Source organism: Pseudochaenichthys georgianus, chromosome 17, assembly GCF_902827115.2.
Source record: "Pseudochaenichthys georgianus chromosome 17, fPseGeo1.2, whole genome shotgun sequence".
Lineage (NCBI taxonomy): Eukaryota > Metazoa > Chordata > Actinopteri > Perciformes > Channichthyidae > Pseudochaenichthys > Pseudochaenichthys georgianus.
Genome location: NC_047519.1, coordinates 35,508,718 through 35,536,116, shown reverse-complemented (window position 1 = coordinate 35,536,116; position 27,399 = coordinate 35,508,718). Strand labels below are relative to the sequence as shown.

The 27,399-nt window shown below is 41.1% G+C and overlaps 2 protein-coding genes and 1 long non-coding RNA gene across 9 annotated transcripts in view; all 3 read right to left on the bottom strand.

Moving 5' to 3' along the window:
• Window positions 1–576: 576 nt before the first annotated feature.
• On the bottom strand, window positions 577–18,319 carry LOC117462511 (SLAM family member 7-like). 3 transcript variants are annotated; one of them, XM_034104768.2, is made up of 8 exons: window positions 18,228–18,319; window positions 17,820–17,990; window positions 6,926–7,228; window positions 6,555–6,836; window positions 5,586–5,687; window positions 5,199–5,242; window positions 4,544–4,583; window positions 3,973–4,055 (listed from the first exon to the last, which is right to left on the bottom strand). In XM_034104768.2, the coding sequence occupies exons 2-7, from the start codon at window positions 17,869–17,871 to the stop codon at window positions 4,563–4,565; spliced, it is 804 nt and encodes a 267-aa protein (XP_033960659.1). In that variant the 5' UTR covers window positions 17,872–17,990; window positions 18,228–18,319; the 3' UTR covers window positions 3,973–4,055; window positions 4,544–4,562. The 3 variants fall into 3 exon arrangements, with proteins under 3 accessions (XP_033960658.1, XP_033960661.1, XP_033960659.1); XM_034104767.2 differs by lacking the exon at window positions 4,544–4,583 and having other exon boundaries at window positions 577–4,055; XM_034104770.2 differs by lacking the exons at window positions 4,544–4,583; window positions 5,199–5,242 and having other exon boundaries at window positions 3,920–4,055.
• Window positions 12,055–16,907, bottom strand: LOC139435547 (uncharacterized). 3 transcript variants are annotated; one of them, XR_011644795.1, is made up of 5 exons: window positions 16,312–16,907; window positions 15,392–15,470; window positions 15,204–15,297; window positions 13,773–14,994; window positions 12,055–13,409 (listed from the first exon to the last, which is right to left on the bottom strand). It is a non-coding gene; the product is annotated as an uncharacterized lncRNA (long non-coding RNA). The 3 variants fall into 3 exon arrangements; XR_011644794.1 differs by having other exon boundaries at window positions 15,204–15,294; XR_011644793.1 differs by lacking the exon at window positions 15,204–15,297.
• The window catches only part of LOC117462509 (ATP-sensitive inward rectifier potassium channel 10-like), a 14,603-nt gene continuing 5,195 nt past the window's right edge, over window positions 17,992–27,399 (bottom strand). For 2 of the 3 annotated variants that reach the window (XM_034104764.1, XM_034104765.1), the window contains exons 2-6: window positions 26,012–26,357; window positions 24,700–24,911; window positions 24,317–24,448; window positions 23,659–23,836; window positions 17,992–20,163 (exon numbers count right to left, since the gene is read on the bottom strand). In XM_034104764.1, coding sequence (XP_033960655.1) covers window positions 19,769–20,163; window positions 23,659–23,836; window positions 24,317–24,448; window positions 24,700–24,911; window positions 26,012–26,357 — 1,263 coding nt within the window. In that variant the 3' untranslated portion in view covers window positions 17,992–19,768. The remainder of the gene's footprint in view (window positions 20,164–23,658; window positions 23,837–24,316; window positions 24,449–24,699; window positions 24,912–26,011; window positions 26,358–27,399) is intronic. The other variant, XM_034104766.2, reaches the window with a different exon arrangement.

Here is a 27,399-nt window from a genome sequence, read left to right as displayed (position 1 = left end):
AAGTTGAATCTGAATCTTCAGCCAGTGTTGAACCTTGTCCAATGCATTTGAGAGACAAGATGTGATTATTTCAGTATTTTTCCCCTGTACAAAGATGACCGCATCATCGGCATACATTTGTACATTCAAATCAGGACATACATTAGGCAAGTCATTAATGTACAGAGAAAACAGTAATGGTCCAAGAATGGAACCTTGTGGAACCCCAACAGGGTTGACAAGGTAGGGGGATTTGGTACCGTTGACCAAAACACACTGTTTTCTGTTCGATAAGTAAGACTCAACCCACTGTATTGAATCTGCCGAAAAATTGAAATACGTCAGGTTTGTAAGGAGAACTTGGTGGTCAACAGTGTCAAAAGCCATCCTGAGATCAAGGACGACAGCACTTACATATGGGTACAGGAAGATTAGCTTTGGTTTCACTCGAGACTCGGTGTTGTGAGACTCTTGAACTGATGGATTGTGTGAGAATGAGCATCGTAATATATACTTATTTTCTTGAAAATGTATTGTAACTGTCAGGTTTGGGGAAAATCAGGACCCAAATGCAGAATGAGGAGAAGCTACAAGGTATAAGAAAAAGCGAGCTTTAATAAAAAAAAAAAAGCTGTTGACGATGAACAAACAAGAAAAAAACATAAATTCGTAGCGAGAGGAATATCCAGACCAGAAAAACCAACAGGAAGTAGGACCAGACAAGACACAAGGAGGAAAACATTTAAAAATAAAAAAGGTGGAAAATTGCAAAAAAATCAAAAACCATGACAGTAACATTGTAATCATTCTTATAATCCCCCTTTTTTTCATTATGTAGCAGTAACAACGTATTGCTGTAACTCTAAGGGTAAAAACTATAAAATCCTTTGCAGACAATAACATTAATTCCACTACATGCAGGGCCGGCCCTTGGCATATGCAGTATAGGCGAATGCTAAAAGGGCGCATCAATTAATAGGGGGGGCGCCGAAAATTGAAAGAAAAAAAAAAAGTTAGACATTTAAAAAAAAAAAATTGTTTTTATTTCATAACAACACAATTTCCCGATTTTGTATCAACAAAGTACATCTTATTATCTTATACTAACAGAACTACGCCTATATTGCGTACAGCGCCCATAAACTATGGTGCACCCCCCCAAATCAAGTTGAACCGCCCCAGTCCCAGTAAAAACCAGAGGTTTATGTGAAATAGTTCTTTTTTTTAAATAATGGTTTCAGTGTGCAATTATAGGTTTTAATTTTGTATTTGTATTAATTTAAAATAAATCAAACTCCCAAAAAATGTATACAGCTTTTATTAACATTGGAATTTACTGTGTAAGCTGCCGTGGAGGAGAGCTTTAGAGAGCTCTCTCCTGAAAGACTGAGAGGCTTTGATAACCTCAGCTCAGCGAGGTAAAGGCACACCTTTATAGATCATTATAGTTAAAAAATAAGAGAATAGATTTTCATCTATTCTCTTATAGTATAAAATACTATATGACAGTAAAAAAAGTTGTTATTAATAAACAAGAATACAGTTTAAAAGGGGAGTGATTTGTAAAATATCTATAAATTTAAAAAAATCTGCTTACAGTTCTGTTTCATATGGGAGTTAAGAGATGTATCCATAGATCTCTTAATGTTGCTCTCAAAGTGCATCAGATTGATGCTTTTAACTTCAATATTTAAAAAAAATCTTCCCGGGGGAGCATGCCCACGGACCTCCCAAGAGGAGGTTAGGTCCACCCCCACTTAAATCATGTTCAAATAGATATGAAACTAAACACACGACGCCCATGAACCAATCACAACTGTGCATTGAAGGTGGAGTTAGAGCAGAGATGTTCACAAGTCTTTTTTTGCAAGTCCAAGTCAAGTCTCAAGTCTTTGGTCACGAGTCCAAGTCAAGTCTCAAGTCTTTGTGGGGTGAGACTTGATCAAGTCTCAAGTCTTTGGTCACGAGTCCAAGTCAAGTCTCAAGTCTCTAAAAAAATAAAAGTCTCATGTCTCTTCTGGTTGTAATAAGCCTTCTATTGTCTGCTGCTATCCAGTCTGTTAAGAATACTGCACAGCTCTATACTGCACCTCTGCAACCGTATTGTTTAATTACACTGGGTCTCTAATGACATCTTTTAAGTCTACTATTAATAAACATATTCCTCTATCCTCTCACTCAAACCCAGTGTCATGGTAACCTGATACACCTGTAACATTAACGTTACGTGGTCAACAATAAACCTGTAACCTGCCTATAAACCCACAGATGTATTTATGTATGTAACTATGTATTTTTCTACGTTTAACGTTAGCCAGTAGATGGTGGCAGCGGGTAATGATTAACGTTACCAACCTTTTTTATGTCATGTCAAGAGTTGGATGTCAACGCCACTCAACTCAAACAAGTGTGACAAGCAATTCACTAATCTTTTCAAATATTCAGTTACAAAGCTAGTAGCAAGCTAAGTTAACATTACACAGCTGATGCTGAGCTAAACATGTTTGCTAACCGTCCATATGCGTTAATGTGACTGACCTGAGTTTTCAAGTGCCTGATGAAATTCGACGTTGTTGCGCCAGCATCCTTGATTTTGATATTGCAGACTTTGCAGTGTGCGCTCCTTTTGTTGGTGCCGCCGGCGTTTTGTTCAAAGTGTTTGTAGTTGAACCTAATTACAAGCGGTACAGCCGCAGGTGTGCCGCCGGTCGCCATGGTGTTACTACGAGGTAGTAACAGAGGCGCACGTCTGCGTAATGAGCCCGGCTAAAATATCTGGATGGAGTTACTGGATAACTGTCAGCCTTCCATCTGGGCACAAACTTATCTCGTGCCCTCATTGGTCATGTGCGCGTTCGTGTGTGTTGGAGGAGGCGGGCTCTATAAGGAAGTAGCAGCCTCTAGCAGATTATCTCGGTTGTGTATTTTCAAATTCTAGCGATCTCGAGCCGGTTTCTCTCAAATGTACCTACCCCACCTTTAATACGCCAAAAATAGAAAACACAATGATTGTTCACGAGTCCCAACACACGAGTCCAAGTCGAGTCTGAAGTCTTTTGGTTACGAGTCCAAGTCAAGTCTGAAGTCTCTGTGTGTGCGACTTAAGTGCGACTCGGGTCCGAGTCGCAGACTCGAGTCCCCATCTCTGAGTTAGAGCACTTCTGGGAGCATTACATTACATTACATTGCATTTAGCTGACGCTTTTATCCAAAGCGACTTACAATAAGTACATTCGACCAGGAAGACACAACCTTGAAGAAAACAGAATCATAAAGTACATCAGGTTTCATAGAGCCAAGTATTTCAAGTGCTACTCAACTGGCTTTAGATAAGCCAGTCCTTTAGTATATAAGTGCTTTGTTAGTAATTCTATCGCTCGAGGTGGAGTCGAAAGAGATGAGTTTTCAGTCTGGAAGGTGTGTAAGCTTTCTGCTGTCCTGATGTCAATGGGGAGCTCATTCCACCATCCTGGAGCCAGGATAGCAAACCCACGTGTTTCTGCTGATGGGAACTTGGGTCCCCCTCGCAGCGAGGGTGCAGCGAGTCGTTTGGCTGATGCAGAGCGGAGTGCACGTGCTGGGGTGTACGGTTTAACCATGTCCTGGATGTAGGAAGGGCCAGATCCATTCGCAGCATGGTACGCAAGTACCAGTGTTTTGAAGTGGATTCTAGCAGTTACCGGAAGCCAGTGGAGGGAGCGGAGGAGCGGCGTGGTGTGGGAACATTTAGGAAGGTTGAAGACCAGACGAGCCGCTGCATTCTGGATGAGCTGCAGAGGTCGGATGGCACATGCAGGTAGACCAGCCAGGAGGGAGTTGCAGTAGTCTAGGCGTGAGATGCCATAAATCATAATCCCAACAAGTGCAGTATGTGGAATACGACTCCTGATCATTTTTCAAGGACCTGGTGTGGTATTTCTCACCTGAGCGTACACACTCTCTAGCTGAGCTGTGTTTCTAGTCTCAGTGGCTGCTGCGGGTCCAGTGTGAGGACCAACACAAGCGTAGGTGGAGGACAGAGGCAGAGCTGAATCTTCATCATCTGTTGGATCCTGAGTCCGGGCTGGAGCTACGAACTGGAACGTCACAAAACATTGATTAACCAAAGTTTGTTTCTATAATATTGTATTTGTGTATGTCATATATTCCTCAAATACAATACAATTCCATATTATTGACTGTAAAAGTGATAATAGTGTTTATCAAAAATGTAAGATTCATTTGTATTTTCAGTTAAAAGGCATGACATTTTAGGTGTTATTAATCAAAAGCAGAGTAAGGCCAAATAAGCACACACAAAAAGCATGTGCACTGCTAACACATACAGTACTTTGTATTTAGAGAAAGACATGGGAATCAAGGTTTGCCTCTTCCGTTCATTTGTTCTGAAACAAAATATTAAAATGTCTGTTTCTCTTAAAACAGTTATCTGTACGTTACTGTGTTTAATTGTTCACACAACTATCACACGGTTTAAAAACAAATGTATCCCAAGTGCAGCTTTCCCGTGAGAGGCTTCTGCTCTCAGTGTGTGGTGTGTGTAAGAAAATGCAAAAGTACAAACCACTCGGCTCAGTAGGAAGTCACAGAGCTTTGGTTAACGGCTGTGTGACAAAAATAGGAAGCAAAGCTGTGATCATGTATGTGATATGCACTGTGTCTGCATTATGTTTACGACACCAGCATGTCATTAAGAGTTTTAAGAACATGACACCTTTTGAGTTTTAGAAAAAGGAGCAATGTTCCATCAGTGCATCAACTTATGGGAAAACTATATTTTAAAAAAGAAAGAAGAAAAAAACACACACAAGCAAACAACAAATACACATCACTAAGAAACACAGTGCAGTTTTAATACAGATATTGCCGGACAGAGACCTCAGCAGCAGGTTTAGAGAGAAGCATGGCGGTGCATCAGGTTGGTCGGACCCAAAGCTTTAAAAGAGCAAGCAGCACAACCAGAAAAGTGAGCAGCAGGACCTGGAACTGCAGACAGAAGGTGGCGTAGAAAGGAGTCAGGGATAATAAACAGTAAATAACCATTACATATATACAGATATACTGTGTGTGTAGTGATTAGTGTGCATAGTAGGCAATATAACTGTCCAGTTATGGATTTAGCTCGTTCCTCATATTCAGTCCACGTCTGTTTAAATTGTTCAAAATCAAAAATTCATTTAAATGTTTGAGTGAAAAGTAAAAGAAACCTTGTCTCTTACCTGAGCAGTATCATAAACTGTATTCTCAATAATCACCCTTTTGCCTGCAGGTCAGTAAAAAAAAATATATGTGGATTTGCATTAATTTACATTTTATTTTGAGAGCTTCACCTTTAATACTTATTACCTTCATAACATTTACATTACTTGAGCTGCATCTGCATTGACTCCAGATGTTGTGTATATATGTGTCTAAATTATCTTTTTCAAGAGAAAATTATATAGAGCATGTTGCTGTATGAGAGGTTTCAGATATATTTTATGTGATGGCTCAATAGACAATGAGGAGGTGGAGGTGGCATATGATGAACTTGAATAAAACATTAAATTCCCACAAACAGTCAAACTAAAATAAATGTTTTTGATGAAATGCACACTTAGACGTACTTGTTCTTCTTGTTCGAAGACACCAAAGTACTGCACCAGTGATGATGAGAATTGGGAAGCATACTCCAAAAATGATGGGAACAGGGCTTTGTGGGGGAGGATCTGTAAATAAAAACATAAGCCACATTATAATGCTTGGTTAAATTCATAAACTTAGTCAAGTGTGCGACTGCATCACATCCAGCCAGACTGTCAGATTTAATTACACAAACATGTCTTAGGAGCAGACCTGATCTGTTGTAAGAAATAATTTAATTAGTTTGATTTAACCCGAATATGTTATCATGTCAGTTATTCAGTTCAATGTGAAACTTCCAAAGGTCACTGAATAAGCAAATGTAAACACCTCCTGCTTCTTGTTTGATCAAAGCAACGCTGGGAGATAATGATAGCTGGTTTTGATAGTCAAATGACTGGAGCAGAAACTTCCCCAATTTCACCGAATAATTCCCAGTTTAGTTTCATAAACTACAAAATACTTAATTAAAACATTTCATTGTAGTTGAAAAGTGAAAGATAACTCTCATCATTTGATTTTTTATACAGGTTTAACTGAAACCATTAAGAAAAGCAAGCGTTTAATTTGTTTTTATGCACTCTTCCAGTTCTTTCGTCCTGTCTGAAAAACACTGCTCACAGCAGCGGACACTAAAAGCGGTCATGTTGAGACGAGGACAAATATAGTTAGCAATATTTGCACCGCAGATGTTTTTTTGTAATTGGTTCAATGAGGTAAAAATAAACTCTTAATTTAAAGGTTTTTAGAGCCTGAAAAACTGAGTAATACATGGGTTTTACAATATTTGTAACAAACCCAATGTACAGTATTTGTCACACTGCGGAATAAAAATATATCTTATTTACAGACACATACAAGTTTTTGATAAAAAAAACAACCTTGTATGCTCCGATGTTCTGACTCTAAACTGTGTGTTATTATCACAAAGTAGTTTTCTCTTTCAGTCTTACCATCTTGCTGGTGGCAGACATCTTTGATTCTTTTGGTGGTGTTGGTCCAGCTGACACGGTTGCTATGGTTACAGATGATCGAGCCACTTGATTGGTGGACCTGGAGAAAAGTATCAGGGATCCCCTCTGTCCGCTCTCCTCCCTCCTGACTGCAGGTGTTGTTGTCACATGAGAAAGTGCTGTTGATGTGAGAGTCCTGTGAGCTGCAGGTCACAGTGAAGCTACAGGAGGGAGAGCTTCTGGAGACAGAGTCCACTGTGAGGAGAGGGAGAGACGCTCGATCTGAGGAGGGAAGGAGCAGGGGAAGAGTTTTAGAAACAAGACCACAGAAACTGTGGTGTTTGAGGTGTTTGAGAGGTTAACAAACCTACCTTGAACTGTGACGTTATATTTTACTAATTCTTCTGTTGAATCCCTTTCCAACACAGCAGTATAAACTCCACTGTCTGCCTCTTGGAGATTCTTCAACTTCACAGAGTAATTGTTCACAGGAAACTCGAGCCTTCCAGTGTAATTAGCAGAGACTTGTTTGTCCTTAGAAATGAATCTCATTATGTTACTTTTATTGAATTTCCAGGAAAATAAATCAAATTTTACAAGAACAACAGCTTTGGTGACATTCAGAAGCACATCCTCTCCCTTCAGCACAAACACAGGAGTCCCAGCACTGATCCCTGTAAAACAGAAGACACGTCGTACAGTAAATATCACATACAATAGGCAAGGCAAGGCAAGGCAAGTTTATTTATATAGCACTTTTCGACGCAGGGTAATTCAAAGTGCTTTACAAAAAAGAAATGAAAGACATTAAGCATTAAAAAAGAAAAGCTAATAAAATAAACATTAAGGAAAAATACATGGATAAAAGTTACAGTGCTAATAAAATAAACATTAAGGAAAAATACATGGATAAAAGTTACAGTGCAGTCTAAAATATGATTTAATTTAGACAGACTTTCTTCACCATATTTTGCTCGCATGACATCCACAATCGGACCCTCAGGAGGCCGTACACACCCCCTCCCCTGCTTTGCTTCCATAACAAAGTCTTTAAAGTGTTACCAAAACACTCCGTGTTACCAAAACACTATTTTTCATCCGTCGATGCCAGATATTCCAAATATCTCTGCTTTCGAGCAGTCCCTCTCATAAATGTCATGGAGTTTAATTACGTTTAGAAAAAGTACATGGATAAAAGTTACAGTGCAGTTTAAGATATGAAAAGTTCAATTAAAAGCAGCGACAAAAAGAAAAGTCTTCAGCCTGGATTTAAAAGTAGTCAGAGTTGCAGCGGATCTGCAGGTTTCTGGGAGTTTGTTCCAGATATTTGGAGCATAATAACTGAACGCTGCTTCTCCATGTTTAGTTCTGACTCTGGGGACAGAAAGCTGACCAGTCCCTGAAGACCTGAGAGATCTGGATGGTTCATAGTTTAGCAGGAGGTCAGTAATGTATTTTGGGCCTAAACCATTCAGTGCTTTATAAACCAGCATCAATATTTTGAAATCTATTCTTTGACACACAGGAAGCCAGTGTAAAGACTTCAGAACAGGAGTGATGTGATCCACTTTCTTAGTGTTAGTGAGGACTCGAGCAGCGGCGTTCTGAATCAGCTGCAGCTTTCTAATAGATTTTTTAGTGAGACCTGTGAAGACACCATTACAGTAGTCGAGTCTACTGAAGATAAAGGCATGGACAAGTTTTTCCAAATCCTGCTGTGACATTAGTCTTTTAATCCTAGATATGTTCTTTAGGTGATAGTAGGCTGATTTAGTAACTGTTTTAATGTGACTGTTGAAACTCAGGTCAGAGTCCATGACTACACCTAGATTTCTGGCTTTATCTGTTGTTTTGAACATTGCAGACTGAAGCTCAGCGCTAACTTTTAAACGTTCTGACTTGGCTCCAAAAACCATTACCTCAGTTTTATCTTTGTTTAATTGGAGAAAGTTCTGACACATCCAGTCATTGATTTGTTCAATGCACTTACTCAGTGTTTGAATTGGAGCATAGTCTCCTGGTGAAATTGTTACGTAAATGTGTGTGTCATCTGCATAGCTATGGTAACTTATTTTGTTGTTCTTCATTATCTGAGCCAGTGGTAGCATGTAGATGTTAAAGAGAAGAGGCCCCAAGATGGAGCCTTGAGGAACCCCACATGTCATATTTGTCAACTCAGATGTGTATTTACCTATAGAAACAAAGTTGTTTCTATCCTTTAAGTAGGATTCAAACCAATTTAGAACTGTTTCCGAAAGTCCCACCCAGTTTTCCAGTCGGTCCAGTAATATGCTGTGGTCAACAGTGTCAAACGCAGCACTGAGATCTAATAATACTAACACTGAAGTTCTGCCACTGTCTGTGTTTAAGTGGATGTCGTTAAAGACCTTTACAAGAGCAGTCTCAGTACAATATATGATTATTGGTTAAAAACTGAATATGTCTCTATATGTAATTATAAATACCTTAATTTTATGAATAATCAAAGGTTGAAACATGTCTTTAAAACATCTTGGATTGGCTTTGACCCTTGAAGCTGCTTAGAGGAGTTTATCAGTTGAACTTAAATCTTGCTTTTAGTATTTATGTTTCTTTTTCATATCGCAAATGATTTCTATTCGTTCTCGTATTAAAACCAGGGGACTTTTCTTACACCTTGCTTATTATTTCCCTCTCTTTACCCATACTATTGTTCCCCAGATTTGACAGAGGCGAAGCATTTCCTCCTTTTCTACATTTGGTCATAATATGTCTCAAACCACTTCCTGAGTATTTCATCTACTCTGAAGGTTAAAAGTTGCCAGCTCATAGAGTCCTATTGTTAACCCTTAAATGTTGAGAACACCAAAGTGTTACGTTAGAAATGTATAGTTCAGGTACACAGCACATAGAAACTACCAAATGCTATCTTGCATATGTTGGACAATTTGCACAATCAGCATAATTATTATTAGCACGAATTACCATTATAGCCTATGTGGACAATAGTTAAAAAAAGAAAATGGCCTGGCCGATTTTGACAATTTTGGAGTTGTTTAGGGGTAATTTAAAGGAATACGCCAATATTTGTACTCTGTGAGTTGATTTTGATTCATTTCAGGTCGATTTTGAAGATTTAGGGGACTCATTTGGATTGGACAGATCGTCTATTTATTTGAATAAGAATTGTCCCAAGTAAAAATAATAACTTCCCTCTTGTGCTCTCACTCTTTTGCCTGCAGGTCTGTCAACAACTAATATATGGATTTGCATTAATTTACATTTCATTTTGAGAGCTTCAACTTTAATGCTTATTAACTTCATAACATTTACATTACTTGAGCTGTATCTGCATTGAGTCCAGATTTAGGTTGTGTCTAAATTATCATTTTCAAACAGCTGAACACTTTAAAGCCTCTACACTCTAAAAACGAATTCAGGCGACCTTTCACCTCCACTTAATTAAATGCATGGTTGCAAGATAGAAATGTGAGTTAATTGATTTAGGTAAACATTTTGAGTTGCAAACATGAATTTATAAGTTGTGTTGACGTAATAATGTTGGTAATTACATCAACTTAATATTGTTTGTAATTTGAACTCTGATTTCTGCGTTAATTGACTTAAAACAAAATTCAAGTTGTAGTAAGTAATGCAATTGGCTTGATAACTTAATTGTGCTACGCCTTGAGTTAAGGATTTCAAGTCCACTCCCACTTAACATGCCTGGACAAGTTCCCACATTAAGACAAATAGAAATATATAAAGGACATTTTAAGGTGAGTGTCGTCTTTTGTCATTCAAATACAGTAGATAGCTTTGTAGTTGCACTGCATAGGCAAATTGCTGTTCGACCATAATTATCAGCCTTTGAACTGTGAATAGTTCTGTGAGAGGATACAAAGTAGTAGAGGCTACTGTGAGAGTAAAAATACTTTGGTTACTATTGTGATATCGCTTTTTATTAAAAATGAATCTCAGTGAAGCAGATCAAGGACATGCTTCTTGAGGTAGGATCGTTATTTAGAGTTGTCATTGAAATGCAAGTTGTTGGCAGTCAGAATATATTCATTTAGGTCATTTCTCTTTTTTTCCTTTTTCAAAAATAGCACAATACAATTGAAGTACACAGAGAACTATAGCCATCCGCTGCCTTGTCGTGTACCTTGGAGAAAAGGAAGAGGACCTTTTCAAGGAATTTAGCGACGTAATTCAAAATCTTGAAATAAAATAAAATCCACGTGCACAGAGTAAAAACACAGGACAAAAGCACTGCTCTCTGTCAGCTATATTTTGAAGCATATTGCACTTTTGGCCACGCCCCAATCAATAATATCTTAGCAGCATTCAGCATGGATAGGTGTTGACAGCAATGGCATGGGAAAAGGATTGTGTAACATTTGAAAAGTGGCTTCTGCTCTTCACTTAACCAGTTCACATATTGTATGGAACCAGCAAAAAAGATGAGAAGATACACTAAAACTTGCATGGTTGTGATTGACAAAATCTGTCCACATGCATTTAAACACTAGGCAAAGTACTCAAAAGCACCGCTGTGTGTCTTCAAGACCACATTGCCATGACGACACACACATGCAGACTCAATAGGTGAAAACAATACCAGCGTTGCTTTAGCAGCTGGTAATAATGGCTCTGAATTAGCTAAGAGTGACAGTTTAAAAAGTATGCAGTTACCTAATTCATTATCTCTTATGCGCTAACCTATTATTTAATGTGCTTCAAAAGGACATGAATATCGCCTTCATCAGTGACCGGTCCACCCAGGATCTGACCATACGGTGGCAACCATCGTGGTCGAGGGAAACAAATGAATGAGCAAGCATACTGTTTGAAATAATGACTGTCGGCAGTGTAAACATCTTTGTTACATCTTTTGTCCAATGGATGTGTGTGATCTGCAGATTGGTGGCCATTGAGAGTTTGTTTCTGTAGTTTTAAAACAACTTTACAGATTTGACATATTTGGCACTGGTTTTAAATATGCAAAGGCCTCTAACTTCGTTGTGATGGCAGCATTTATTTGCTGTGTCCCCATGGTAATATGGCTAATGTGTTTATTTATTATTTGTGGGGCTATTTACATTTGTGTTATTTATCTTCTTTTTCAAGATTTAAATGAAGCTCAGCGCAAGTTCTTTCAGGAAGACTGGGTGTATATATATTCACTCCGCAGCTGGCAGCTGCATATAATCAGCTCATCACAGGCGTTCGCTTTAACCTATCACATTTCACCTCATTCTCCAGCAGCCAATCAATGTGCTGCAGCCACACTATAAAATGGTTCTCCTCTCTCCTGCAGTCAGCTGTGATTTCAGGTGTTCATGCACCTTATCATATGACATGTGTCAATATGTTCAAACAAAATGAATTCTCTCCTGATTGAAACATCATGTGTTGAAATAAACAACTGCACAACTTTAAAGGCAAAAACATGTAAAAGCTAAGAAAAAAAACTATTGAATACAATATATTTGGAACAACTTAATTTATAAATGGTTGTCAACTTAAAAACGTGTGTTCACAATGAGGGTAATTAAGTACATACAACTTAAAATCCTTTTAAATCATGTGGTAAAACAAGTTGGAGCAACTTAATCTTTTGAGTACTCAACTTCAAAACTTGTGTTTATGCTCCAATTATTAAGTAAGTGGTAATTAAAAGCCTTCTCCCCTAACTCAAATAACTTTGTTGCTTTAAAGAGCTTACGAAATGAAGGACAATACTGTTCTTATTACGATAATATATATACTATTATTAATGGGAAATCATGTCATTCATGACAATATGCCCGCAGTATTTATAAATCGTGGTTTATTACAACTTTCCATGCTCAATTCCGATGTTACACGACCGCTCCGAACAAAACAGCTTTCGCCGGTTAGTGACGTCACGCACGTCACGAGTAGAACACCTGTTGAATAATACACTACCTCTGTGGCTGATGTCGGACTCTGGAGACAGAATCGAGTGACAGACAAGACTCATTTGGCGGAGATCCGATGCGGCAACAGAACACAGACTGGTATACATTTGACTTTAATTCATAGAGATTCTCAATAAATAGTAAATCAATAATAATACATCGTAATGTAGCAGGCAAACTTGGCTCAGGCAACAGAACAGAGACTGGTATATACATTTGACTAAAATTCAGAGATTCTCAAAAAATAGTAAATAAATAATAATGACTCTGCTGAAATAACCAGTTTAGATACATGTAGCTGGTCAGGCTGTTGTAAATTGACCAGCCAGTATATATTAGGCTGGAATGGTTGGCTGGAGAGGGGTTTTGGACACTTCAGCTGGCCAGGATGGCTGGTTTATCCATCTATCACCAGCTTATGTTTAATAATAGTATTAAATATACCCTGCTGGGAGCTTACCAGGATTCCAGGTGACCAGCATACATTAAATACTGGTATGATTATTTAAACAAGAGAACATAAATATATTACAAAGATTCATTGTGTCATGTATTCTGGTATCTACAAAATAAAGACATTGTAGTGTTCATAATAGTATTTTAATTTAATAAATAGCTAGTTAATATAATAAAATACACAGTAACAATACAATAATTATACAAATAACAACCAACCTGCAAATCAACCTACACATCAAAATAAATATATTATCTAAAACCGGTGCATTTGATTTAAAATAAAAGTAATACATAGAATTCAATATTTAAATGGTAACAAAAACCGTAACACTATGTATGATAAGAACAAGGCAACAAAGAAAGTGTTTTTGTTTTTCCTTGTTCATGTCCATAATGTTTCCCGTTGTGTAGCGTCCAGCCTTTCCCAATCTGACCTGCACTTCTGTCTGTTGAAGCCACTTCTTGAAGCAAACTGAAAAGAAATGTACAGATATAAGTACACTGTAAAAAGAAAACTTAATATTTACGTTAACATTTGGGCTGCTGTGGTTGCCAGAACCGTTAAAGTATAATACATTACAAATTACAGTTGGTTGGCATAGAGTCTAGACGTTACAGTCAACAATTGCTTATGGTGAATTACAATGGCAAAAACAAATAGAGCTAGTGTACACGGTGCAGCTGTATTATCTGGGAAATAGAAGAATCGGATCAGGATTCGGTATTGGCAGACAATCAATATCAAATGAATCGGATCATTATTAGCATCTGATCACCTTTGTCGACTTGCAGCCTAAATACAAAGATAACTCCACTCCTCTCCTACTACTCTTACCTCTAATGAGCATTGGTAGAACTAGTGTCCGAGTCATAGGGTCGAGAGGCCTGTACTACGAAGCCGGTTCAACCTAACCTGGATATGTTTGAGTTAGCCGGTTGGCCTAATCCAAAACATACGCGCTCTCCCTAAACGGTCCTACGACGTGGGTTATCAAGTGGATCGCTCAAGCCAGCCGTGTCCTATCTAGTTAGGTGCGCGTTCACATGAAAGGGGTGGTATCTGGAGCATTCGACCAATCACAGACATGGAGAAGCGTACCGACAGCGCAGCGTCATACTTCCTGAATGAAAAGTGAACTATAATATTAGACATATGAAGAAGTTAAACTTTAAACATCCATGACTTAAACACTTGATCAGGATCAAAGCCTCAGAGCTGCAGCTGCAAGGTGAATACAGCTGGAGCAGAACACGTGTTTGAATGCGTACATTAACAGGTTTATGATATCACTGCCCGTCTAAAACACGATCTGACTTCAATTACATTTGTCTCGAGTGTTTCGTCAACTTATGTGTTGCTTAAAATAATACTTCTGCATCCAGTATGTGACACTGTGAGTGTTGCACGGCCAGATACGGCTCAGCTGACTCAGATAAGGAGAGATATGATACATTATGAAGTGATATGCCACGGACTGTACTTAATGTACTCTGATCCGGTTACTTATGTTGTGGCCGATATTTAAGTAAGCTTTCTTAACGCTAATGTTATAATAGTCAGATTGCTCTGAAGATGGAGGTGATATTCTATTCATGTTCACGTTCACACAGTCGGTGATTTTTGCCGGCCGTCTTTCCTGCAACGACAGCTTTTCTGTGTTTCCTTTCTCCTGTGACTTGATCGCTTTAAACTCCGCACACTGAGCTCTGATTGGTCAGCAGGCGGTGCTTTCACTGAGTTGAGCTCTTAGCCTGCAACCTAACCTGCTCCGGGGCAGTTTAGCCGTTCAGCATAAGTTACCATGGAGATCTAGCCCGCTAAAAAGAGAACCAGCTTCGTAGGACCGGAAAGCCGGAGTTTTCCCTGAAGTTAGCCGCGAAGAGAACATCCTGCTTCGTAGTACAGGCCTCAGGACTGACTGAAGACATGTGGAACAGAGGACAGGCATGGTTCCATGTACAGGAAACTGGAACTTTGAACAGGTGTTTTCATCTTTTCTGCCTGAAGATTCACAAGTTCTTGATCAGGTGTTTGATGTGGGCTGGCATGATCCTTTCTGCAGCGATAAATAAAGAAAACAAAGATTTTTTTTTTAATAATGGTAATGATGGTAACAACAATAATATTAGTATAATTATGTATATAGCACTTACACAATTGCAAAGTGATTCTCACAACAAAAATAAAGAACAAAACAATATCAACAATAAAAAAACAAATTATTACAGGAATGTTGAGACAAATAAATGTTTTTTCAGTCTTTACAATGCACTGTCAGCACACGGAGCAGCAACCATCCGGCTCGGCCTTTTGCTGCATATCATCTCCTCCCTCTATCTCTCTCTCCAGTAGATCTCTACTATCCAATAAAACAGAAATTCCCCAAAAAAATCATATTAAAAAAGTTAAAAACAATGACTGGCTGTTGGCATTGAAATGGATTAGAATCTCACCTTTTTCCTGGATGTCAGGAAGGCCATGGAGTCGTTCCCTTCAAGTCCGCAACCAGTCATAGGAGTTCAAATGCAAAGCCTGAATGATGACAAGAGCGAGAGACATACATTTTACAATTATATTTTTAATTCATACCAGAGCAGTGTGGACCAGGTGGAGGGATTATATCTCTTCGCTGGCCTGGGAGCGCCTTGGGATCCCCCAGTCAGAGCTGGTTGATGTCGCCAGGGAAAAGAAAGTTTGGGGCTCTCTGCTGGAACTGCTACCCCCGCGACCCGACCACGGATAAGCGGGAGAAGATGGCTGGATGGATGGACCAGAGCAGTGTGTACAGGCCCTGTACGACACGCAGAGAACAGATCAAATCCCCTGACAGACTCACACACTTTGGTGATGTCCTCATCTGATAATGTTTCATTTTTTAGCAGCAAAGTAACATGTATGTCAGACCCAACTCATTTACAGTATGTTTTGCATCTCCTCAACAATGGTCTGTATAGTTGAGTAGAAAAAAACTGTCCCTACAATTTCAGGTAGATTAACACACATTTGTAAGAAAAGTTTACAATGAAGCACAAAATCCCTCTTTGTGTTAAGCGAGCTGCCACAGAAAGTGCAGCTTAACATGCTAACCTTTGGTGAGCTACAGTAAAGCTAACTTCATGCTCAACACAAAACCTTTAACGTGCATTACATTGACGATTTTAAACACAACTTAACTCTCTCTACTTGTAAGATAACGTTTAGTTAACTTACCCTTAAATAACTACATCACGTTTTTCAGTGGAAACACAAACTGCAGAAAACGTTAGCTGCTAACTGTTGTTAGCTAAGACAGCTAGCTCTTAAGGGAAGTAACATAGCCTCATGGCAAACGTAAGGTTGAGTTAACGTAACGTTGTAAGAAAGCAAAACGAACCTTCGAGAAAGCGTTTACTCTCTCTCCTTAGCGGGCATTGTTGATTGTTCGAAACACGATCTCTTGATGTGCTGCCCCACACATCGTCGGTTTCATCGACCCCGGGTTACCTGGTCTAGCAAACGTCCGCCTCGTACGACGCACTTGTTTTGTCCATATACGCAACATTTGATCATTTTTTTGGCCACAAAAACATCCCATAACCAGATGTTGAGACGGCCCCACATCCCCATACAACATATCGCTTGCCAATTATTCTTGGCGTCTTATTGCTGTGCATCCTTTGTCGTAATATTTGGCCCTTCAATGCATTCAAACGGGACTGAGCTCAGCTGTGTTCCACTCATGACGTCACCGCCGGAAATGGCCGAAGTTGATGTTTCCGGCGCAACGAACGATTGTTACTAACTGACAACTTTTGTATGCTGTTATAATCGTGATTTATTAAAAATAGATCAATAATAAAAAAAATCATATGGCACATTCCACAATACAAATGCAACCTCTATCATATACTAAGCCCACTAACAGGTGCTAAAAGCATTTCGTAAGCTCTTTAAGACAATTTCATTATTGTTGTCTTAACTCAATAAACATCGATGTTGCGTTGATTTTCTTTGTTGAGCCAAGGCATTTGTTTTTAGAGTGTATATGTAGATTATTATAAAGAATATGTTGCTGTATGATAGGTTTAAGATATGTTTTACAATGGGGATGTGTAGGTGGAATATGATGCACTTGACTAAAACACTTCATTCCCACAAACAGTAAAACTAAAATAAATGTTTTTGATGAAATGCACACTTAGACTTACTTGTTCTTCTCGTTCGAAGATACCAAAGTAATGCACCAATGATGGCGAGAGTGAGAAGTGTGCTCTCTACAGTATATCCAATGATCGCAACACATGGTCAAAATCAGCCCACCAAGAGTACATATATTTCCACTTGCTGGTTGAAACTGCCACTTTTGATCCTGAAACTGTCAGAAATGGATTCAGCGTCCTCAATAACTGCCAAACCACTCCAAGATTTTCCAAATCGGTCAAGAGTTTTTTTAGCTATTGTTTACATAGTACGTTTATTTTAATTCACGCAATTTATTCTAATTGTGCAAATTGCCAAACATATGCAAGTTTTAATCTGGCAGTTTCTATGTGCTGGGGATTACACACTTCTATCATAAAACTTTGATGGACTCAACATTTTCATGTTCAGGATGTTGGCAGCCAGACCATAACATATACAAATATCTAAACTGTTACTTGAAAGGACTAAAAAGTGCGTACCGCCCACAAAAGTGTTTAAAATAAAATGGTATTTTTTCAAATGTTACTACTTTATTAAATGACAATAAACAGACAACTAATGATTGGATACATTTCTAAATACTATCTAATTAAAATATACATTTTTAAAAAAACATTACCTTTCTAATCTTATATTGTTTAAGTAGTGCTACAATACAACAACTTTGACTGTGAAAACAAAACAAGTTGATGTTCTTACCTTTTGGTTCACATAGAAGCAAATACATGAGAATTGTAACAAGTGACTTCATTCTGCTCAATGTGTGGTATGAGGAAGTCACACAGCGTTTTGTCAGTTTCCGATCAGCAAAGCTTCATTGCTGATGTCTTTGACACCAGCCTGTCTTTCCATGAAATGATTCGACTTAGCCTTTAAAACACAAAATCACCTTTATTAAAGCACTTTCTTTAGACAGGTTCATCTCTTTTTCTCTCTCTTAAACACTATTTACATTCCAAGGCTCGATGTTAATTCAATACAATTTAACATTTACATTCAATTTCCAACATAGTCATTATATTCATCCTCATTAATGGCACACATTCCCATCAGAATAAAATCATTTTCAGTCACATACAACACAACTTTCACATTCTCTGCACTCACCTCTGAAAAATGTAAAAGGGCTACGAGAAATGGTTCCCTATTAGTTTGATAAAGTTAGTAAATCATAAATCCCACGGAAAGGCAAACTTCCTCAATGCTAACAGTCACATTTTCAACCTACAATAACCTGTCGACATCCATGTATGTGCAGCAGCTGTTGAAACTGCCACTGGGTGTAAGGGGGCGTGGCCTGGGGAACGAAGGAAGAGGGATGTGTTCGGAGAGAGAGGAGGAAGAAGCTGAACAAGCATTGAAGCAGGATGTGTCTGAGGACCATAAGGATGGAGCAGCAAACCAGGCCAGAGCCGGAGCATTTTTCCCTCCTTGACTTCTTTATTGTAAAGCATTTCTTTCCTTGGATATGTTTGCCTTTTTGAATGACATTGGATTTTCATTGTTGTATAACTCGCATTAAAGAGGCCCTATTATGCTTTTGATGGTTTTCCCTTTTCATTTGTTATATCACACACTCTTTTTTTATTCGCCCCTCTCTTCCTCATGCAGGCTTCAGACTTTGAACCCTTTACGTCGTAACCATGGTTTCAACGTTAGGCTGGTTGGTTTATGATGTCCTTATCTTCAAACGTCATCTCATTCGCATGTCAGTTTGCCTAAAGTCACTGAGACAGAGAAACTGTCATTCCAGTTAGCTTAGCAGGAAGGACGCATTTACATTTATATAAGTATTTTCTGACTACTTTAAAAACGCAAGATATTTAATTTAAGTGCTTTTAGTCGCAATAACAATCATATATTCCAAAGCTAATCTTCCTAAGGTGCAAATGTACATCATGTACTTAGATAAAGTGCTAACTCTGTCAATAACAGCAACAAATACATGCCCCGACCATCAAGAGATACAGAGCATTATGTACACTAAATATTCAATCTGAAACATGTTTACTTTACAGTTGTGCTCCATCATCTTAACAGAAAGTGCTTTACCTAACCTATTACAGCATGTGGTATTTTGTTTGTGTCTTTTCTCAAGTATTTCTGTATTTTTTATAAAGTTTTCATGACCGTGTCGTCGGAGTTCAGGGAGTTCAGGGGGTTCAGGGGGATTTCTGCTTTACCGGCTCAGAATTACTCAATGGTGTTTTTTATACTGATAATAAAAAACTGAGATGAAACTCAACACTTTTTATAAATGTTTAGCGATTACACGAGTGTATTATTCTTGTTTTTTCAAAGGTTCACCTCAACGTACTGTTCTGTCATTTTATGTTTTTCTCTGCTAATGCATGATCCAACCTGCTCTGTTCTTAGTTAGTAATATACAGTAGTAATATACAGTAGCTGTAGTTAGGCAGTGTGTTATGCTGTAATCTGAGTAAAGTCAACCCAGTGTAAAACATGTATCATCTCAGCAAAGGTACTGCATAGCTTGAAGTTGACCACACAGCAGTCCACAGTCTTTCATGTTTTCCTTTCTGCATTTTCTTTTGCTACCAAAAAACCTTGATTTCAAAAGGTGATATGTTGTTTTCATTCATTTGCTTCTGACATTGAACTCTGTCTTTTCCAATAGTTTCATCTGTTCACACGTTGCTGATGCGAACACTGAGAGGAGTGTCTCTGGCTCGGCCACGTTCGTCTCCTCTCTCCCTGTAGCTCTGCTCCAGGCGAATCTTCTCCGGATCAGACACCTCAGGCGCGGCTCCGCCCCCGTTGCTCTGGTACCCAGGCTGGGGGCTGGAGGGTTTGAAGATGGGCGTGGTCTTCGTCTTGGCCACTTTGTCGAAGAAGGAGAAGTCCGCTACGTATTTGCCTGATGGGGAGAGAGAGACGACAGGGGGGAACTCATAACCCCACAGAATCTCATCCGGCAGGTAGGAGGTGCGCACCTGGCAGGTAGCGGAGGTCGGTTCAACTGTTGCACTCATGATCACCAACAGCTCAAAGTCCGCCAGCTCTGGATCTGTCCAGCCCCCACCTGGAGGAAAAATGAAAGAGAGGAACGCAAGATTCATGATAAATACAAAATGTAAAGGCCCACTGAGGACCACCAGTGGTAATAAGAGTAACGTTGGTAAAAGCAGGTCCACATTTTGTTTGTATCTTGATACAGGAGTCCTGCCAATGGCTTCATGGTATTGCACAAATCAATAAGGGTGAATTAAAGGGGAATGCACCATTAAAAAGAGAGGAAAAAGAGACTGGCAAGCAAAAAAAATCGTAAAAATCAATGGACAGGGAAGGTTGCAACTCGGTGCCTCACTCCCATCACTCCTGGACATTCACAACACCCGTCTCACCCGCAGAGCACTCAGCATTGTGGGTGACCCCACCCATCCCTCCAACTGCCTCTTCACCCTCCAGCCTTCAGGGAGGAGATTTCGCAGCCTGATGTCGAGCACAACCAGACAAAAGAACACCAGGCTGTCAGGAGACTGAACCTAACCCTATTCTCACAATAAGCAAGTGGAATGGATTTGATAGTGAAGCACTGACACAGCGCTCTACAGAGGGTGGCGAGTGGATCGACCGATGCACGGACATTCCACATGGTAAAAGTGGGGGGGTCTAAACTAATCATTTTAAAAGGTGGGGGGGACTTGTCCCACCCTCATATAATGGCTGCGACGCCCATGGTCCCAGTAGTATTGAACACCTGAAATAAAGCCCCTGCGGAGTTTGACATTTGCGCTTGGGGGGGGCAAAACATTTTTACTGACGTCAGTACACAGTCCCAACTATTGCGTGGGGTGCTACGGATACAGTAGCAATAAACCACACTGAATATGACTTTTCCATGCCTGCCGTACACTCACACTCGTATGGAAGCAGCGGTCTCTCCCCCCAACAACAGTGCATTACATAACTGTGCACATCTTATACTTATTTGATAACTACTATATCCCTTGGTTACTTGAACACGTTACAATATTATTAACCAGCGTCCTACCTTATTAAAATATTGATATAAGAAATATTTGTATTGGAACAGTTTTCGACGTAGTAATGCTGTAACATATTTCAGGAGGTCCGGAGGACGGGTCTGGATCGACAGCCCAGGAAAGGCATAGTTCATTGAGGGGTTCTCGGGCGGACCGCCCGGGGGCAAGGCAGAGTCCATGGTGGGGGTCTCGGGCGGATGGCCCGGGGGCAAGGCAGAGTCCATGGAGGGGTCTCGGGCAAACGGCCCGGGGGCAAGGCAGAGTTTGAAAAGTCAGGGGGCCGGGCTCGAGGGCAAAGATCACAGCTGGGGAACTCAGGGGGCCGGGCACAAGGACAGGCAGGAGCTGGTGGAACCCCTAGCGATCAGGCGTAGACGGGACCTTGGACGGAACATGGGCTGGTGTCAGTGGGACCCCAAACAGAACAGGACATGGAGTTGGTAGGACCCCCGACGAAACAGGTGTCGGCTGGACCTCCAACGGCACAGGACATAGAGTTGTCAGGACCCCCGGCAGAAGAGTAGTCGGCGGGACCTCCAACGGGACAGGACATAGCATTGGCAGGACCCCCGGCAGAAGAGTAGCCGGCGGGACCCCCAAAGGGACATAGAGTTGGCAGGACCCCCAGCGGAACCTCCAACGACACAGGACATAGGGTTGGCAGGACCCCCGGCAGAAGAGTAGTCGGCGGGACCTCCAACGGAAAAGGACATAGGGTTGGCTGGACCCCCGGCAGAAGAGTAGTCTGCGGGACCCCCAACGGGACAGGACATGGAGTTGGCAGGACCCCCAGCTGAACCTCCAACGGACCAGGACATTGGGTAGGGACTTGAGAGGGGACTCGAGAGGTGACTTGAAAGGGGACTTGAGAGGGAACACGAGAGGAGACTCAAGAGGGAACTTGAGAGGAGACTTGAGAGGTGACTTGAGAGGGAACTCGAGAGATGACTTGAAAGAGGACTCCAGAGGAAACTCGAGAGGAACTTGAGATGGGACTCGAGAGGAGACTCAAGAGGAGACTCGAGAGGAGGCTTGAGAGGGAACTCGAGAGGAGACTTGAGAGGTGACTCGAGAAGAGACTCGAGAGGGGACCTGAGAAGGAACTTGAGAGGGGCCTCGAGAGGAGACTCGAGGGGAGACTTGAGAGATTACTTGAAAGGGGACTCGAGAGGGAACTTGAGAGGTGACTCGAGAGGGGACTTGAGAGGTGACTCGAGAGGGGACTTGAGAGGAGACTCGAGAGGGGATTCGAGGGGGGAGTCGAGAGGGGACTCGAGAAGAGACTCAAGAGGGGACTTGAGAAGGAACTTGAGAGGGGACTCGAGAGGAGACTCGAGAGGAGGCTTGAGAGGAAACTCGAGAGGAGACTTGAGAGGTGACTCGAGAAGAGACTCGAGAGGGGACCTGAGAAGGAACGTGAGAGGGGACTCGAGTGGAGACTTGAGAGATGACTTGAAAGGGGATTCGAGACGGAACTTGAGAGGTGACTTGAGAGGGGACTCGAGAGGGAACTTGAGAGGTGACTCGAGAGGGGACTTGAGAGGTGACTCGAGGGGGGGCTCGAGAGGGGACTCGAGAAGAGACTCGAGAGGGGACTTGAGAAGGAACTTGAGAGGAGACTTGAGAGGGAACTCGAGAGGAGATTCGAGAGGGGACTTGAGAGGGGACTAGAGAGGGGACTCGAGAAGAGACTCGAGAGGGGACTTGAGAAGGAACTTGAGAGGAGACTCGAGAGGGGACCTGAGAAGGAACGTGAGAGGGGACTCGAGTGGAGACTTGAGAGATGACTTGAAAGGGGATTCGAGACGGAACTTGAGAGGTGACTTGAGAGGGGACTCGAGAGGGAACTTGAGAGGTGACTCGAGAGGGGACTTGAGAGGTGACTCGAGGGGGGGCTCGAGAGGGGACTCGAGAAGAGACTCGAGAGGGGACTTGAGAAGGAACTTGAGAGGAGACTTGAGAGGGAACTCGAGAGGAGATTCGAGAGGGGACTAGAGAGGGGACTCGAGAAGAGACTCGAGAGGGGACTTGAGAAGGAACTTGAGAGGAGACTTGAGAGGAGACTTGAGACGGTCGGTTCATTCTGTTACGGTTTGGGAAAGGTAGGACCCAAATGCAGACTACAAAAAAAGGTAAGTTGGTCTAGAAAACAAAAGCGAGCTTTATTTTAAAAGCTGATGGCAAAAACATGGCAAAAAGCACAAAGGAAGCACAAGGAAGATACAATACAAAAAGCTGACGATGACTGACATGGAGGGAGACGGGAAAAATAAACAAAGAACTGACACAGGAAGAGACTAAATACAGGGAGGGGTAATCATGAGACGAGAAACAGCCGGGCAGGGAAGGAGAAACACAAGGGCAACAGGTGAACACAATCAGACAATCAGACACACCAGGGATACTAACGACAGGGAGGACAGAACAGCAAAATAACCCCAAAACTAGACACAAAGAACTGACACTAGACACCCTGACATAGAACTCTCCAAACTCATAGCCAATGGGTGTCAAGATTGTAATAAACTTACCCTTGGCTGCCCAGGCTCTCAGCGGGCTGTTTTCATCTATGATGTGATAGAAGGTGAGGGGCAGGATGAGGAAGGGGCTGTCGCTGGACATGTCCACTTCAAAGGGAACGTTCCTCTGGTCCAGACGAACTGTCTCGCCTTCCTTGGTCAGAGAAGTCTGGAGCAGTTTTCCAGTCACCTGGGAGAGGTGGTCAAAGTTTGACAAATCGTTCGTACACATCCTTACAGTTATAGTAGAAGTTGTATTAAAGGTCTCCTATCATGCGAAATGCTTTTATACATGAATATGTGTCCCCGGTGTCAGAAAACAAAACCCTCTCTCTTTTCCTCCGTACCCAAATCTCTAAAAACGGGGGAACAACGGAGCTGATCCATATTTGCTTCCCATATGACGTAATATCGTAAATGTGGGCTGGCTTTCACCCACGGCCCTATCAGAAACAATGCCAGACGTATGTTGGACGTAATATGGTCTACAGTTTACATTAGCAAGCATTGCTAACACTCAGACCTAACCTGTACTATTTTGAGCAAAACACATCATAGACATGTTTTCTATGTATTTGTATATATGTGAGACCCATAATATATGCCTGAAAATAGCATGATCTTTAATATCTGTTCATCTGCAGTGTACTCTGTCTCAATGCACATTTACCTGACACCCGAGCAGGAGACTCTTGCGCATGTTGGCCACTCGGATCATCAGGCAGGGTTGCCCTTCGTGGGTCGACACCACAGCATGCTGGCTAAACTTCACCGTCTCCCCTCGCTTCTTTGGCCGTGCAATCTAAGCAGGGACAGGTCAATACGTTCAGGTTTCAGTCAGATCATCTTTGATTCAACTTGTTGAGGAGTTTTGCGCTCAACATAGGAACAGATGAATGCCTGTTCAAGAATTGCCGGCAGTTGTGCTTCAAATTAGGAGAGGACCTGCTTTTTATTAGAGAAAAACTCATTCTCTTTCACTTTTTGCAGCAATTATTAAGAAAACATGTAAATATACAATACTTGGCAGTTAAATATTTACGCATTGGCTACCTTGGCTAGGAAGGTACCGGTGATGAAGATCTCCATCAGCATGGTGAGCACCAGCTGGACGATGAGGAGGATGATGGCTACTGGACATTCCTCAGTGATGCATCGAAAGCCGTAACCAATGGTGGTCTGGGTCTCCAGGGAGAAGAGGAAAGCCCCCGTCAGGGTTTGCACCTGCATCACACAGGGTGTGTGATTTGATGGAGGGTCGAATTCTGGGGAAATATACAAAGTTATTTTTGTGATGTTGTGTTTTTGTTTCGTTCTCTAACTCTGGACACGCTAACACTGGCCATTGTTATGTCTTAACAATTATATATTTAGAGGGAAGAGTAAACAAGTGTCAGCCTTAAAATATGCTATTTGTCATTACAGTACTTTTTTATAACTTGTATGCCGGTAAGTTGAGCACGCGTAAGAAGAAGTGGTATTCAGAGGAAGTGGGGGTGAGCATATTTGAGATATGCAGATGTTTAATGTCTCATTTTAGTTTAAGCTCAAGACTAGGTCCAGGAAATGCAATTTGCATAAACAACCTCATGTCTTTACAACACTATAAGAAATAACACTCACCCCCAATGCAGGTGCATACAAGGATATAGAGATTCTAGATCGTTGTTAAGTTTCATGTTTTCCAGACTTCAACACCTCCTGCTGAGAATACCACACTTTACACCTCTCTGTGTAGAGTGTAGCTGTGTTCACACTTTGTCTTTTGTGTGAAGGACGCTCAAGATGTCTAATGCACTGTTCATGCTATCATGTCCAAAGTCACATGAACAGATGTTTGGCAACAAGTTAACTAAAGCAACGGTATGTTTTGGCCCAATAGGAACAGGGAGACCTTTGATTCTGTTATTATTTATTAAAGAGGACATATGATGCTCGTATTCAGGTTCACATGTGTACTTTGTGACTCTACTTTGCAGACCAACCTACAGTATATAACACACTACAGGAAAGGGAAAGCATAATAGGGCCTAAGTTAAACGTAGTTATATGACAGTGTGGTTGGGTGTGGTGAATGGAATTGAACCCCTGTCGAGGTTAAAGGGTCTCTTTGGCTAAGATTGTATTCACGACGAGCTTCTGTTTTATGACAAAGGTTTCAAGACACCTCTTTTGACCCCAGTAGGGAGGGGTCATACAAATGTCTTATTGCTGCTCGTAGCATTTTTTTCAGGAAGCAAGATTTCATGGGAACGTCTTTTGACTGAAGCCACTCTATTGAATCATCTTTCTATAGTGACCGAAATATGTTTCTCTGGGAAGACACATGGAAGTACCCATTCAACCTTAGCCCCCCCATTCTCACCAAGTAGGTCTTCGTGCACCAGCGCCAACAGATACCACAGCACCCCGAACAGGAACCAGGTCCCTGCGAACGTAGCCGTGAACAAGAATAACTTGTAGCGCCACTGCATGTCCAGAAAAGTTGTCCAGAGGTCACGCATGTACAGAGCGCTTCGCCCGCTGACGTGCTCGATGCGCACGTTGCTTCGTCCATCTTTGGACAGGACGCGTCTCCTCTTCCTCAGAGTCCCGCCCGCACCGGATACGCCGCCACCCAGTAAGGGTTTTAAGACATCTGTCTGTGTCTGGGAGTGGCACACCTTCTGAGGAGAGGAGCTACGAGAGGAGGGAGGTGAGGCAGATGTCATCTGGGGAACAACAAAGAAAGACTAGTAAATCATTTCTCTTGATAATAACATTTTAACTGGCCAGTGCGTATCGGCGAATGTCTTTACGATGAACACTTTTCTATAACATCTTTCCGTGTTCTCAACATCAGAAGAAACTCCTGATCTGATCAAGTGTGTGAGATATCCTGTAGCATGTGGTGATGACTGTTTTAGTTTTCTAACTTCCCCTGCACGCACCTGCTCTCACTCTCACAGCTCTCATCTCAAATGAACACTTTGAATGAAACATGTGATTGATAATATAATATCAAAAATATGTTGCAATCAAAGAAAAAGAACAAGCATGCAAGTCAACATGAAACTGTAACGTTGAATTATAAAGCAGGTTTAAGCAGCAAAGCAATCCTGAGAGGCCGTGCACACGGACTCAAGTGTCTTCTACGTTTTTGCTACAATGTTCTGTTCAATTTGGTGAAACTTGATTGGGAGTTTCCTAAAAGGTCGCCACATCTTTCAGGCGTGATATTACGGTCCACAGAGGTGTGTACTTATGTCTCATCAATTGTACCCCAGCCTCCAAAACCATTGCTTCAGGCTCGACTTGATAGAAACAAAGAAGAAGCTTATATAATAATAATAATAATAATAATAATAATAATAATAATAATTTCAATTTATATAGCGCCTTTCACGAAACCCAAGGACGCTTTACAATGGGAAGTAACAAAACAAAAGGTAATAATAAACATACAGAGCAATAGCAATAAAACGGTTCTAGCTTGTAATCTTCCTGAGAACAGAAAGTATAGTTGTTGTGGTCATGCCAATAAAGCCCCTTTGTATTGTATTGTAATAACGTGTTCCTATCCTCTATCCCTATTCTCACTTTGCATAAAGTCAATGGAGTTTCCCAAATAGGTAAAAACCCTTGTGTGAGTGCGCGGAGTGTGTGATTTTGGAAGTGTTCCTGAAACCCAACGCATACTCATTTACATGATGAACTCAAGTGCTCATTTTGAATAATGCGCATTGTCCCTTCTTAAATAGATAAAAGGCATCC

Excerpts from the sequence above, each read along its gene's own strand:
- LOC117462511 (XM_034104767.2), bottom strand. The coding sequence starts at position 17,871 with ATGAAGTCACTTGTTACAATTCTCATGTATTTGCTTCTATGTGAACCA. Across the intron at positions 5,688-6,554 it reads TGTCTGCCACCAGCAAGATG|ATCCTCCCCCACAAAGCCCT; the intron begins GTAAGACTGAAA and ends TTTTATTTACAG. Across the intron at positions 5,243-5,585 it reads TCTTCGAACAAGAAGAACAA|GCAAAAGGGTGATTATTGAG; the intron begins GTACGTCTAAGT and ends ACTGACCTGCAG.